At 42.8% G+C, this 13020-nt stretch overlaps 1 protein-coding gene across 1 annotated transcript in view; it reads right to left on the bottom strand.

Annotated features, from left to right (window-relative positions):
- LOC115310917 (venom metalloproteinase antarease-like TfasMP_A) overlaps positions 1–10780 on the bottom strand; it is a 65207-nt gene extending 54427 nt beyond the window's left edge. The window contains exons 1-3 of the mRNA XM_029969403.2: positions 10735–10780; positions 2877–2951; positions 471–592 (exon numbers count right to left, since the gene is read on the bottom strand). Coding sequence (XP_029825263.2) covers positions 471–592; positions 2877–2951; positions 10735–10780 — 243 coding nt within the window. The remainder of the gene's footprint in view (positions 1–470; positions 593–2876; positions 2952–10734) is intronic.
- Between the last annotated feature and the right edge of the window lie 2240 nt (positions 10781–13020).

Genomic DNA, 13020 nt, shown 5'->3' with positions numbered 1-13020 from the left:
TATTGATGCGTGATTTAATTGCAACTTCAGTTTTTCCCGATTCTTCGCTAGTTATGAAATTCGCAATGCTTAATTCGTCATCGAAATAGTTATTTGGCACACATAGCTACTCTGGTGAGCGAGCGTTTCTCACAAGAAAGATGTAGAGCATACCTCAAGGCCAGCGTGCCATAATGAATAAGCTCAGAAGCGAAGCTTCTAAAAAAGTACGAAAATATTTTACGTATGAACCGTAACAATATTTACATTTTTTTATTTAATTTTGCAGGAAAAGTCGACTGAAATCTTATGGCAGAAAAAATCAAAGTGTAGTAAGGTGTTGGATGCCTGTAGCCGAAAATATGAAAATTCCGCAGGTCTTTTTAAGTTGTATTACTGTTCCACATGCGGCCTTGTTCAGTTAGCCATGCCACAACAATATCTCGAAAGTTACTCTTAAACCTTGTGCAAGGGTACGTAAATTTACTTACCTTTTCTAAAAACAGTTTCAAATATTCCAACACCTTTTGTTTATCACCAACACGTTTTTTTATGTGTTTACTATAATATATGTAAAGTTCCAGATACGCTGAACCTCCACGATAGAGTGTATCTGGAAAATAATGATAAGTTTGAAATAGACTTAAGGACAACAACCAGCTCGTGAACGTTTATATTTAATAAATACCTGAACAACCGGTAAGCGCCAGATTTTGTTTAAACTTCATTACTAAGAAGTCATAATGCAATCTTCAAATACACACGACTAAACTATAAATGTCCGAAAATAAACGCCCAAATCGCAACATACATTTCAGTAAACTAGTGGTTTAGAATAGCTCTGTATTATTGAATACGCCCAAAACGTTTCGCGGCCACTAGTTCAGGGAAGAGATAGAAAAAATTATATTTACCTTCGGCGTAAATAAATATGTTTATGTCCTTTGTATTATCTAGATAGCCCTAATATGCAAACTCGCGTTGCACACCCTAACACAAGGTTGAGAAAAATATACACACCTTTTAATAGAGTAAATAAAAATGTATAGCATTTACATCATATCATCCCAAGAATGGTGCTTTGTCGCCAGTCTAGGCCGCTTTAAACATAGCACATTGATTCATCAACCTGCTTGATCTCTAAAAACAGTGTGGAAAAAGCCTCCACCATAAATTCAAATATGTCAGAAAGTACAGTTTAATCAAGATAATTTCATTCGTTATCTAAAGCCGCACATTATTGTTGTAACAAAAAGCCAATTTAGGTTTTTAGTTAGCAAGAAAATTTGATTCGCTGCAATGCCCCTAAATCAAACGTCAGTCGCCATGTAATTTACAAACATGGAAACCTCATGAAAACAGTATTCGCACATTTTTTATTCTGCTCTCCTAAAGGTCCCAGCCGATTTCTTTTTTCTCAACTTCGTTGAAACGGTGCCACTGTTTCCAACACCTCTGCGGCCAGCTGCATATGGAATATAAAGGGTATCGAGGCCATTCATATCTGCTTTGAACTTTTAGCGCCAAATGAAAAAAAAATGTCCTCAATAATGTTCAATTGTGCCCTTTGAACCCAAGCTCAGTTTTCGATCCACCTATCAAGAATTTTAGAAGCGCTCAAGGCTTCGGAATGGTCTCAAAATAAAGACGGAAAGTTCTAAAGACAAAACGGATGAAATCCCTACATGTTCATCTCTCTCTGTTGGCCTCTAACTCTCTATGTAGGTCTAAGTGAGTGTGCAGGGACGCATAATTATCTTTATCTGACCAACGAAATAGTAGGTAGAGGGTTGAACGCCCGAATTTTCTCATAACAAGTACAGACGTGCGAAATTATTTTAGTCGCGCGAAGTGCACGGTGGAGAACGCGACCATGAAAATACCCTTTTTTTATTGGGAAAGTCATGTCTGATCTAATAGGCGTCAACCACCTTAAAGTACAATGGTTGTGAGGTTGAACTAACTAAGGAGCATACTTCTGCAAAAGGTAGATATATCGTTTTTTGTTCTCCGCATCAATCTCCTCCTATACGGCAAAAACTGCAGGATAGCTGCATTCTGTTGATGTGTTGTTCCGGGTGGTTATTCCACCGCTCCTGCCCCCGCCGGTAGAACAAATTACGCATGGTCATCACGTATCTTGACTTTTACCAGTGAGTGTTTCGATCTCCACTATGTGCTTTTAATGCGAAAGCTTTAACTGGGGGGTCCCATATAGTTAAAAGGCGTTATCAGCTTTTGAAGCCGCACCAAACGGCACCTAAACTGCCCTGTCGCAATGCAGCGAAGCCTATCGTCTGTAGCAGCGATTTGATAGATAGGCCTCCATTGGCTGTCGCGCGTCATAGTTTCAAGGAACGAGGCTCCCATTGGCTGCCGCGCGGCGTAGTTACAAGGAACGCCACCTCACAGAGAAGCCCTCTCCAGGGCGGCGCAGCTGCCCGGCCGCCGGTAAGAGGGGGCGGCTGGTCGCAGAGCCAGCAGAGCCCGCCCCGGCAGACTACGGAAATGCTGCGCGGCCAAACTCAGCGCGGAGAGGCCACTTCACGAGAGCACGTGATCGGTCGCCGGCCGCAACCTCGGTAGTTGACGTAAACGTTGCCGTTTACGCCAATATGCATGCTGCTGGCAAACTATGGGAGCGAAGACCGACATTCATGCATTCGCATTCACAACTGATAAAAAGCGCTTAGATGTCCTCGGAATTTATTGCCCAAAATTCATGTTGTAAGACAAGGAGACTTGAAAAACATATTCTCAGGTTTTCTTATTACCCGCATACCACTATCTTCCTATATTTCGTAAAAGGTCAACTTAACATTAGTTAAAAAATTATTACCCATGTCACTAAATATCAGTGGCCAATAGACCAATCGACGTTTCAAATAAATGCATACCTGAAATACGCGCCATAACTGCGCTTCCATCCGGGCTTTTTGAGTCCACTTCGAAACGTCCATTCAGCGACGTAGCTGAAAAAAGATCAGGGTATCTCAGTAAACGTTCCCTTGGTGCCAATCATTATAAGCAAGAAACAAACAATATTAAATATAAAACACAAACTTGAACAACGAAACATCTTCTAATTGCACCAGAGAAATCTGTGCATTTCTTTTTTGTTATTTCTTTGACATTAATAACGGGGAAAGTAAAATCGATGTTTAGTTTTTATGGGCCAGTTTTAGCGAAACGTGAGAAAATATTTCGATTTAATATCCCATCTATCTTTTTTATTAAGACAATGCGCGATATACAACACAACATATTGGGGACGCCGTGCTTTGGAAGAGTACACCGTTTATTGACCGTGACAGCTTAAACGAATACTACAACGAAATTTCGGCGCTTAGTTTTTGGTCTATGAGTGTTCAAAGGAGCAGTATCCATCGGACACACCAAAATGTTGTTAAAAAAGACCCGAAAAGAAATTTGAAAACAAATTAACCGGTTAGCAAAGAGCACCTGGTGGATGTCGCTAAAGCCACGTTCGAAATGCCAGTCTAGGAACCTTGACAGGTAGTGACGACAACTGTCTCGTCTAGAGCTATACATGCTTTGAACCTGACGTCCTCCCGACAGCTCTACGGCCAGCAGAAGAGAACAGAGGAGGGAAGATCTCCCCACTAAACGGCACTTTCTTTTGGGTGTCCCAGATATCTCTATTTTCTTTATACAAGATTATAGAAGATTAACCCTTCACTCAAAATTCACACAAAAGCAGCTTTGCGGTTAGTTACGGTGGCCCGATCGCTGGCGTGCTTCGACCGCTTCAGGGGCTGGAACAGCTAGGGCAGTGGTTCTCAAAACGGGGGTCCGCGAAGGCATTCTAGGGGTCCACGAAGCCCAACCTCATCAGACAAGCCCGGCAATAAAAGTTGTCTTTTCTTAGATTGAGAAGGAACGTTGCAATTTTCGGGTGAGTTTTCTCGTGTATATGTCAATAAGAGATGTCTACTTCACACTGCCACTTAGTTATATTCATTTATTAAATCACTATCATAGTTAACCTATACTTTCCCTTCCTCTGACCACAAACGAGGTCCTCCGTCATCTACGCCGATCCACAAGGGGTCCGCGAAATGTCAGTGGCTGTGAACCATTAGGCCAGGGTATCCTACCGAAGTCAGCCCCGTCTCGGCTTTGCTCATCCCAAGACCAACTACGTCACAATTGTGCCAGATGTGACGTGCTCTCCGCTGGCTGTTCTCCTAGCGCTTGCCAGAGTGGGCCGTTCATAACGAAAAATACAGCCATCACCCTCAACTTACGGACTTGCGATTGTCAGCTACAGATATCGTGGATCATTATCAGCCTATTTCTGAACACGACGGGTATATTTCAAATTTTGTCGAAGTATCCCTTCAAGACGACCATTTGTCATTCTTGGTAGGCTCACGCGAGAGGATAAAACATATCAGTTTTATATTCTGATCGACTATACGCTTTCTAAATATCCCGTCAACCCGAATTATTTATAGACAAGCATGTCAACATAATTTGCGGAGTACCATTTTCTTCAAGCCTCGGGGGTTAGGAAGGGAAGGGAAAGTGCGGACTTGCTGGCTATCGTCCTGTGTTCGGGCGACAACTAGCTGACCCTGGAGCTCCAAGAGGAAAGCTCAGCCAGCTTGACAGTCGGAGTGCTGCAGGTGCAGCCATCTCACGGCACTTATCTTCGTTCAATATCGCGGCGTCGAGTCGACACATATGACAGAAATTCGGGAGTAGGCAACGGATCGTCCCGACTTTTCCCTGAGAAAGGTAGTCTGCGGGAATAATCCCAAATTGAACGGCCACAAGTAAGGGAGCTGCAAGCGGAAGATATTATATTTTCTACCAGTGCAACTGGATGCCCAGTTATGAGATCTCGAGTGCGATGGCTCGTTTCCCCGTCGAAAGAAGGCTTACAAAACTGTAAGCACTTGCGGTCGGGGATTACTAAAATACCTTGTCTCCAATCGACGAAGGCGGGTGTTGTGTCCTACTGTGCTTATCTTTCACCTCTTCTTCTTTGTGTTGTCCGGTCTATCGCGCTATTCTTCGATACATCTTCTTTTTTTTCCTCTTTTGTGTTCGGTCTGAATAAATCAGTTACTCACGAGACTCTGCCCGCGATGGTCGTGCTCTGATAGCCGTCCACGAACCGCCCAACGCTACAGCGGGGAAGCTGACGACGTGCCTTTCTGAGATTTTTTGTCCCTCTGCGGGCGTGCATGTGTGCAGCTGTGAAAGGCTACTAGGCGGAGCCTAAACGTTTTTGAAACTGCAAATCTGCAAGCATTGGTCGCCCACATTGACGGACGATATTTTCACATAGGGACATAGGGAAATGTGAACCTTTAAAAAGAGCACACTTACTGGGGCGTGTGTGCTCTGAAACCTAATTTCGTCCAAGTGAATATTGTATAAATAGGCCCTTTGCCCTAGGTTCCCAACGGCCTGCCGCATTCCTGTCCTTTGCCTGGCCCAAGTCGCCCCTTTAGAACCAGGGACACCCGCTCGGTTCGAAAACAACGGCAGTTCATAAAAGAGCACAAAACAGGCGGACGGCGGCTTTTCCATCTGAAGTGGTAGTGAATACTATTGGCAAGTAATATTTTCTTCGTTTTCTAAAAATAGCTACGACGTGCTTTCCAAGTGGCTGCATTTTTTATTAGCTATTCTGCACTTCTTTATTCCTTATTTCATTCGTTCAGTACGGTTCATTCATTTGCATATTTAGATTATTCTAAGTGGGAATCTACATTTAAGAACAATACAATGCATATTTTCAGCCGGCCAATTCGTCTGGCCAAAGGGCCAAGTGTTGTAGAATTGACTCATTCTTCGAACCACTGAGGAAAGAAGGCTCAACATCTAACGCGGACGCATCGCCAAGAGCATCTGGTTCATCTTCGACGAGGGACCTACTCTTGCCCTTCGTATCCTAATGTTCGTTGGATTTTCGTCGGCCCATGCTACTGGCTCCTTGCAAAAGGATTCTTCCGCGCTACGCCACTCAGCATAGCTCTCCGTTTGCACGTAAAACTCACGTTAAAGGTATAAAGTACGAGCACATCCTCCTACATCGCAGAAGTAAATCGTAATTTGAAGATAGCTTAATGTAGCTTCATTTATACGATTGCAGCAATTTACTAAGATAAATTGGCGCGATATCAGTCATGTGCACGGCTGTCTTCAATGAAGCCATGGGCGCTGGAAACGTTTTTCTTCAAAACATTTCACAACACCCGCTAGATCGCATGACACAATCTATTAGGGACATTTGTTTTTAGTACATAAGGAAGCATAGCCTTCCCACATGTGTCTAGAAATTTTCAAATTGAAATTTATAAATGTCTGGAATAATTTTTGCATATTTTGGATGTCAATTTACCTCTACATAGTGCAGCTACTGGAGCGAAGAATTTGGAAAATAAAACGGCTACTCCAGTCTTGTCAGCCTTATTTGTTCTCCTTGTGAATAGGCACTCACGGTTGGGTCAGCACCAACATGTATCTCGGAAATATGCCTCAGTTTTATGTTCCTAATTCACAAAAATTACCTCCAGACTTTTGTATTTCTAAGCATAATTTGGGTGACGCTTCGAAATGTTACGGGTGCCCGGCTGCTGTGTCGTCATTGCTCCGTTTTTACCCTCCTCCTCTTCGCGCTTTACTGCGCCACTGCGCTCTCCTCGCCAAAGCGAGGTAGAGGAAACAACGCGTCCAACGCTCCGTGATGTTCGTTGTCCTTTAAACTGTCCGTCGATGCATTATTTTTTTCGCTTCTAATATAAGCAATGAATCACCAACTAGACATACTTTAAGCGCTAAACGCGTCACGTGATTGCATACCGCTAACGTAAGGGCACCAGGCCGTTTGCGAAACTAAAATACGGTAGGCGTAATTTTAAGCCTCTATGAGCGATTTTGAAAATAAGTTCTCTTCATTTTGCGTGTGTGTTTCATACTTTGTTTGGAAAAGTTGCCTGTGCGCAAGATTTTGTTTGCATTTGTTGCACCCATTTTTTTATTTATTTATTTCATATACCCTCAAGTCCAAAGGCATTAGACAGGGGAGTGGGTACAATGTATAAGTATAAATAAAAACAATGCAGTGATCACTAGTACAGTAAATTGACTTCTTTTTATACGAATAATGAATTTATCAATAATTAATTCATTAATAAGATTTAATAATAAATAAATAATATCTATATATATATTTTTTCATTTATACATTAAATACCCTTGGGCCGACTGCATCAAAAAGGGGAGTTGGTATAGTACAGAAAAATTGAATGTTTACAAATCTCTGTAATGCGAAATTAGAGCGCAGCTCTTCAGGAGGAGGAGGTGAGGACATGCCCCTCCTCTTGTCCTCCTCTCCCCTCCTTCTCCCCTTCCCTCCAGATCCTCTCCCCTCCTCCTGCCGTCCTCGTCTCCTCTTCTGCGTACCCTCCCATCCTCTTCCTCCCTACCCTCCCCTTTCCTCCTTCATACCATCTCTTCCTCCCACAGTTTCCCCACTAAATTAAGCCACAGTCACAACATACATAGGGTATATTCACTGGACGCCATATTTGAGGGCATTATTTAGGGCGCATGCTCAGAACGAGCCGACATAAATAAGACCGATAATCTTGATGGTTAGGAATAGACGTTGGTATAAGAACAGCGGAAGCTGACCATCAGCACGCGCTCAGCAGTCGCGCACACAGCTATGGCCGCCAGCGAATACTGAATATAACTTGCAGGTGTCGCCATTGCTGAGTACTGATGCTTATTACTATTTATTGGTTCCCTCGAGCTTCTACTTCTACGGTGTAAAACTAACACTGGGAATGGAACGCTCAAGGCACATAAAGCAGCGGCATGGAGTGATGTTACAGGCAAGCCACGTATAGGCCACAGGGCGTACGGTCTGTGGCCGTACGCCCTGTGGCCTACAAGGCGAGATTGTCATGCGCTGACACCACCAAGGAGTACTGCTCGTAACCACAGTACCCTTGGCCATGCAGAGGCCATTGACGTCTCAAGTGCGATGCGCATTGGGCTTGTTGCTGGCTGATTTTGAAGTGAGAGGTACAATTATCGCGGTCACGTCATTTCGTTTCTCAACTCCTTTAGAAATAACACTAAAAATAAATCGCGTGAACTGCCCATGCCGCAGAGGACGCGAGCTGGGCCGCTGTCCAGAGCGGTGAGCGAAGAATGTGGAATCACGGCTGCCGGAGCGGCGTCTATCGTCGCTTCAATCAGACCGTAGCTCGTCGCTTTGAAGCAAGCAAACGTAGAGTACCTTCATACACACGCGCACTTTCGCTTGAGTGGTGACATCTCAGCAATTTTTCCGCCCAATCGTTTTTTTTTTACGCATCTTGAAGTGCGCGCAATCCGGTGTCATTCAGCTCGAGCGCGTAGCTTTGGCTAATGCATAGACGTCGTTTTACCGCCCAAGTGACGCACCGAGTGCGCCAAGAGCTTCACGCGCTGGCACATGCAGGGCAACATTGGATGTCTTCACCCTGATACAGACAGACATTTAGGCACCTTAAGCAAACGAGCAGGCCAGCAAATGAGAAAGAACGCTCGTGCGGACTGCGCGGGTCTCGACAGCAGGCGGCGACACTTTGTCCCTACCCTACCCCCTGCTTGTACTCTCACAACGCCTACACACACAAACAGCAGGCGGCGGTGGAATTCGGTCGGCGCTCCGGAGCTATCCACACTTTTGCCCCCTCCCCCCCCCCCCCCCCCCCAGTACATTCGTTTCAATTTTTAACGAAGTAAAAAAAAAGTTTAGCACTGAAATGGTTTCTGGCATGGGACAATGAGTATGAAACTTAGCATGCTCAGTCGCCTGTGACCTGTACTGGTACAAGACCGTACACTCTAAGGAAGGCCTGCTCGTCTAGTTACCTGCAAAACCCTCAGAGAGCCAAACATTGCTACCTAGGAAATCAGCTCAGCGAATGATGAGGCGGAACGTCCATTTAGACCTAAAAATAAAGTCTGCGCTGTGGCATAGCGCAATGCAAAGCGCCAAGCTTGCATTGCGTAATGCCACAGCGCATATTTAATTTTCAGGTCTAAAACAGATTTTCCGGTTTATCATTCGCTGAGCTGATTTACTAGATAGCAATGATTTGATCTTTGAGTGTTTTTGCGGGTAAGAAGACGTGCAGGTATTTCTTACAGTGTACCCAAGGGGGGCTATGCAAGACGGCGGCACTAGACGGGACGAAGAGACCGAGACGTCACCGCCTGCTGCGATTGGTCAGCGGGCCGCTGACCAATCGCAGCAGGAGACCACGTCCCGCCCCCGGTCCCTTCGCCCCGCCTCGTCCCGCCGTCATGCGTAAACCCGCTGGACGCCATAGAATCCAGTGGTTGGGCCGTAGCGTTGCCCGCGGGAGAACAAACTCGCTAACGTCTGGTTTTGGTTTTACAATCAACTATGCACGGTGTCTGATTTTTGTGCGAAGCGATTTATTTTTATATGAGTATATGGGTGAGAGTTAGAAGAGCGTCGGGTTTTCACCAAGTAGTTATAGGGCACGGCGGCGACTAGATGATGGAATAATCGTCACGATAAGGCTGATAATGAACTAGGATATGTTCATTAACTTTAATTCTTAGTTTTTGGGTGATATTGAGATTGCAGTATTGACTGCAATTAATATTAGATGCAAAACATATTGAAGAAATTTGCGCATATCTAATAATCTAAAATCAAAATTTTAATTGATAAGATATCACGTTTTTAGCCCGATATAAAAATGGCGCGCAAAAAAAGTGCCGGAAGTCCTGTCCACATTGAGAAGAGTTAAGTGGTCGCTTCAATCAAGAAAAATATCTAATCGTCGTGACAGCGTCCATGCATAGGTTCTAATTTGTCCAGCATTATGGCGATTTATACTTTTTACTTAATACTTTAATTAACGCGTAACGTTAAAAACAAGTAAAATTCTCCGGAATGCATTACAGAACGTTGTTTGCTCCCCAACAAAGCTTGCCCTCTAAGAACGCACATCCAAGAAGAGTCAAGTTTTAATTGCGGAAATATAAACAACATAATATACATGATTTCTTTATATTTCCTCATCATTCAATATTTTACCTTGCTATTAATAAAAATAAGGCTAACAAATTGACTTTTGGAGAAAATCGATTCGGAAATTGCTAGATTTTCGATGCATTTCTTGCTTAAAATGTAGGATATTATATTAATACAATATTGAATATAAAATATAGTATTTGTATTAATTTGCCAAAACTCGTCAGTGGAACACAGTTCGACATTATGAAAACGTTATTGGAACATATAAAATAGTTTTTTTTTCTGGTGTTTCTGAAGCATAATGTAAATTATTTCAGGAATGTCGGAAAAGAGTCCCAGTGCTTTATTTATTTTGAGAAGTTAGAAAATAGCGAGTGGTTTCTGCTCGTTTTTTTTTTTCAATTGTTAATAATTAAAAAAACAAAGCAATCCGCCAAGCTTGCCGTTCGCACTTTTTTTCCTTTCAAGCATGCTCTTAAAAATATATTCTTGGGGGAAAATAAATATTAAATATACTAACCGACCATGAATTGAGATGAAAACACCTTGTTATGGTTCTCAAGAAACAACAAGCTCTAGATACTGACTGTTGAAACCGGCGTACGCATCAGGTGACACACAAGGTTTCAGTTTCCTCCTTGGGAAACCGGAGTAAGAAACACGTAGAACAAAAAAAAAAGTTAATATTGTATCTCGGGCAAAAGACTTACCATACGCCACGAAGCAAAGCACGAGGAATACTTTCCGCAGAACCATGATCACTGTTCTCTTTCTCTCAACGTTATAACCAAGACCGTTTTCCTGGCCGTATATAGACTTATTTACTATTTGGCATCATTCGAATAAAACAAAACAAAAAGTTTCTCGTTCGTCACCTTTGATTTTTGACGAGGCCTCACGCACTTGAGGGCCATCTTTATATGGGTTTCTTCTTTTCTTCTTTTGGTGTGCCCTTTCCCTGACAAGGCGCTGCATGTTCTTCTGAGAGTCCGAGATGAGAAGATTGTTGTACAAATAACAGGCGGCTCGTCAAAGTACGGCAGAAAAATGTTGATAAAGGTAAAGAATGAAAAGGACAGGTCTTTCATCTAGAAATAATAATAGCAAGACATCTGAAAGCAGCAGGCACCGCGTGTCTTATACGTGTAACAACTTTGCTCCCACTTGTTTAGGCTTCAGAAGGTCATAATGGACGTGCAGTAGTTTACTTTTCATGTAGATATAAAACATAAATGCCAGAAATAGTCCAGTCTTCAAAGAAAACTAACTCGAAGATACATCAACTGTAAAGATTGAAATGTAAGTTTGAAATAAAACCGAAAATCGCGCGACATTTAGAACACAAAAAATAGTTCCCTGCCGTCAAGCAAACCAACTAGATGCATTTATTCCGAAAAAAAAAACAGATACTATTTGAAAAACAAAAAGGCTCATGGTCTTGTGAAATAAATTCCTTCAGTTTGTGAAACAAAATAGCTTGAAACAAATCTGACATGTTCGAGATTTTGCGCAATTTCGGTTGCTCATTTGCAAATGCACCTTAAAAGCTGAAACATGCACAAAACACGAATCCAGCCAAGCTTGTACCACGCTATATATGGCTTGGACGTGACGCTGTAATCGTTTACTCTTGTTATTTTCAATAAAAAGAATTTTGACGGTGCAAATTGCATGCTGGAGGAGGTACGCTCTCAGCATCGAAGACACACCAATTGCCGATATTGTGAACTCATTGCAAGTCATGAATTACTTATGTGAAAAGGGCATCCATCGCAAATAAATCGGAGAAATGTTTTCGTTCAAAGCATATTTAGAATTCCTGTTCCTTATATAGCCCCGCATGATACGAATAAAGCACAATCTGTCCATCTGAGAAAAGAACTCTTGCACGCAGAATGCAGTTAGGGTTTCGTGTTGTCGGAATACTTTTTCTTTTCCTTCAAATTCGGAGGTGCATTTTGTGGTATATTTTAACGCGATTAGCTCTGAAGGGCAGCTCCTGTCTATAGTTTTGACTTTGGGATTAAGACTGTTTTTAGCGCAATCAGCGTCCCTGAATCACAAGATGCTATTTTTTCTCGGCGGTATGAAGCAGTCGCGCGATGCGACTAGATCGTATCATGAAAAAAAAATGAGATGGTCACACTGAAGCTCGCGATGAGCAAGTTGCGCATGGTTACTTCTCGAAAACTCTCGCTCCAAACGCCGCTGATTGGCTCAGCCGCTTCGCGACTAGGTCGCATCACAGAAAGTCGGGTCAACTAGTGACCAGGGTTGTAAAGTATCTAGGTACAAGTAACTGGAAATCGGTATCTAGGAACTTTTGTTGGACCTGAGGTACAAACCTAGGTACTTTAATTTCTCGGTATCTGTATTTGTATCTTAGGTTCATTTTCCACTAACTTGTAACTAAGAGAAGCTACTTTTTACAGGTACTTTTCTATTCACTTCGTAAAAATGATAGAAACTATAAGTCTTGAAGTATTAACACACCACCATGTGCCGTGAATAACATGAGTTGGGTACAGCATTGGAGGCACTGACTTGATCGAACGACGTTTTAGCGAACGAAGCCCCGCCTTTGATGCTTCATCGAACGACACACTTTAGTGAATGTAGGTGTTCATTTGAGCGAGCGGTGAATTAGCGATGCCGTTCTAACGACACCAATTTGTTTAATCGCTTCCGAACTCCATCTACGGAAAATAGCGACCTGCTTCCTTCATCTCAAACTGAAATCGACTTCATTGCGTATTTGAAGTTCCTCTGACAGCTATACTTGAAAGGAGATAACTTGAACGATGTGGGAAGTTTCCGTTGCCCGTATCTTGTCCTGGTCGTGGCACTGTTCTGCCATAAATACAAAATATAGTTGTAAATAAATTATAATTGCAACCGTAAAGCAATGTAACATTGCGTATATAGTACAGTTTCCACTCAATAAATCGGACTCAAATTTTGCAGTTATCAAAACGGAGAAAGTTTCGAAAAAAAAA

This window comes from Ixodes scapularis, unplaced genomic scaffold (assembly GCF_016920785.2).
Source record: "Ixodes scapularis isolate PalLabHiFi unplaced genomic scaffold, ASM1692078v2 PGA_scaffold4__175_contigs__length_147842914, whole genome shotgun sequence".
NCBI lineage: Eukaryota > Metazoa > Arthropoda > Arachnida > Ixodida > Ixodidae > Ixodes > Ixodes scapularis.
The sequence above is the reverse complement of the archived record's forward strand: the minus strand, read 5'-3'. Positions and strand labels throughout refer to the sequence as shown.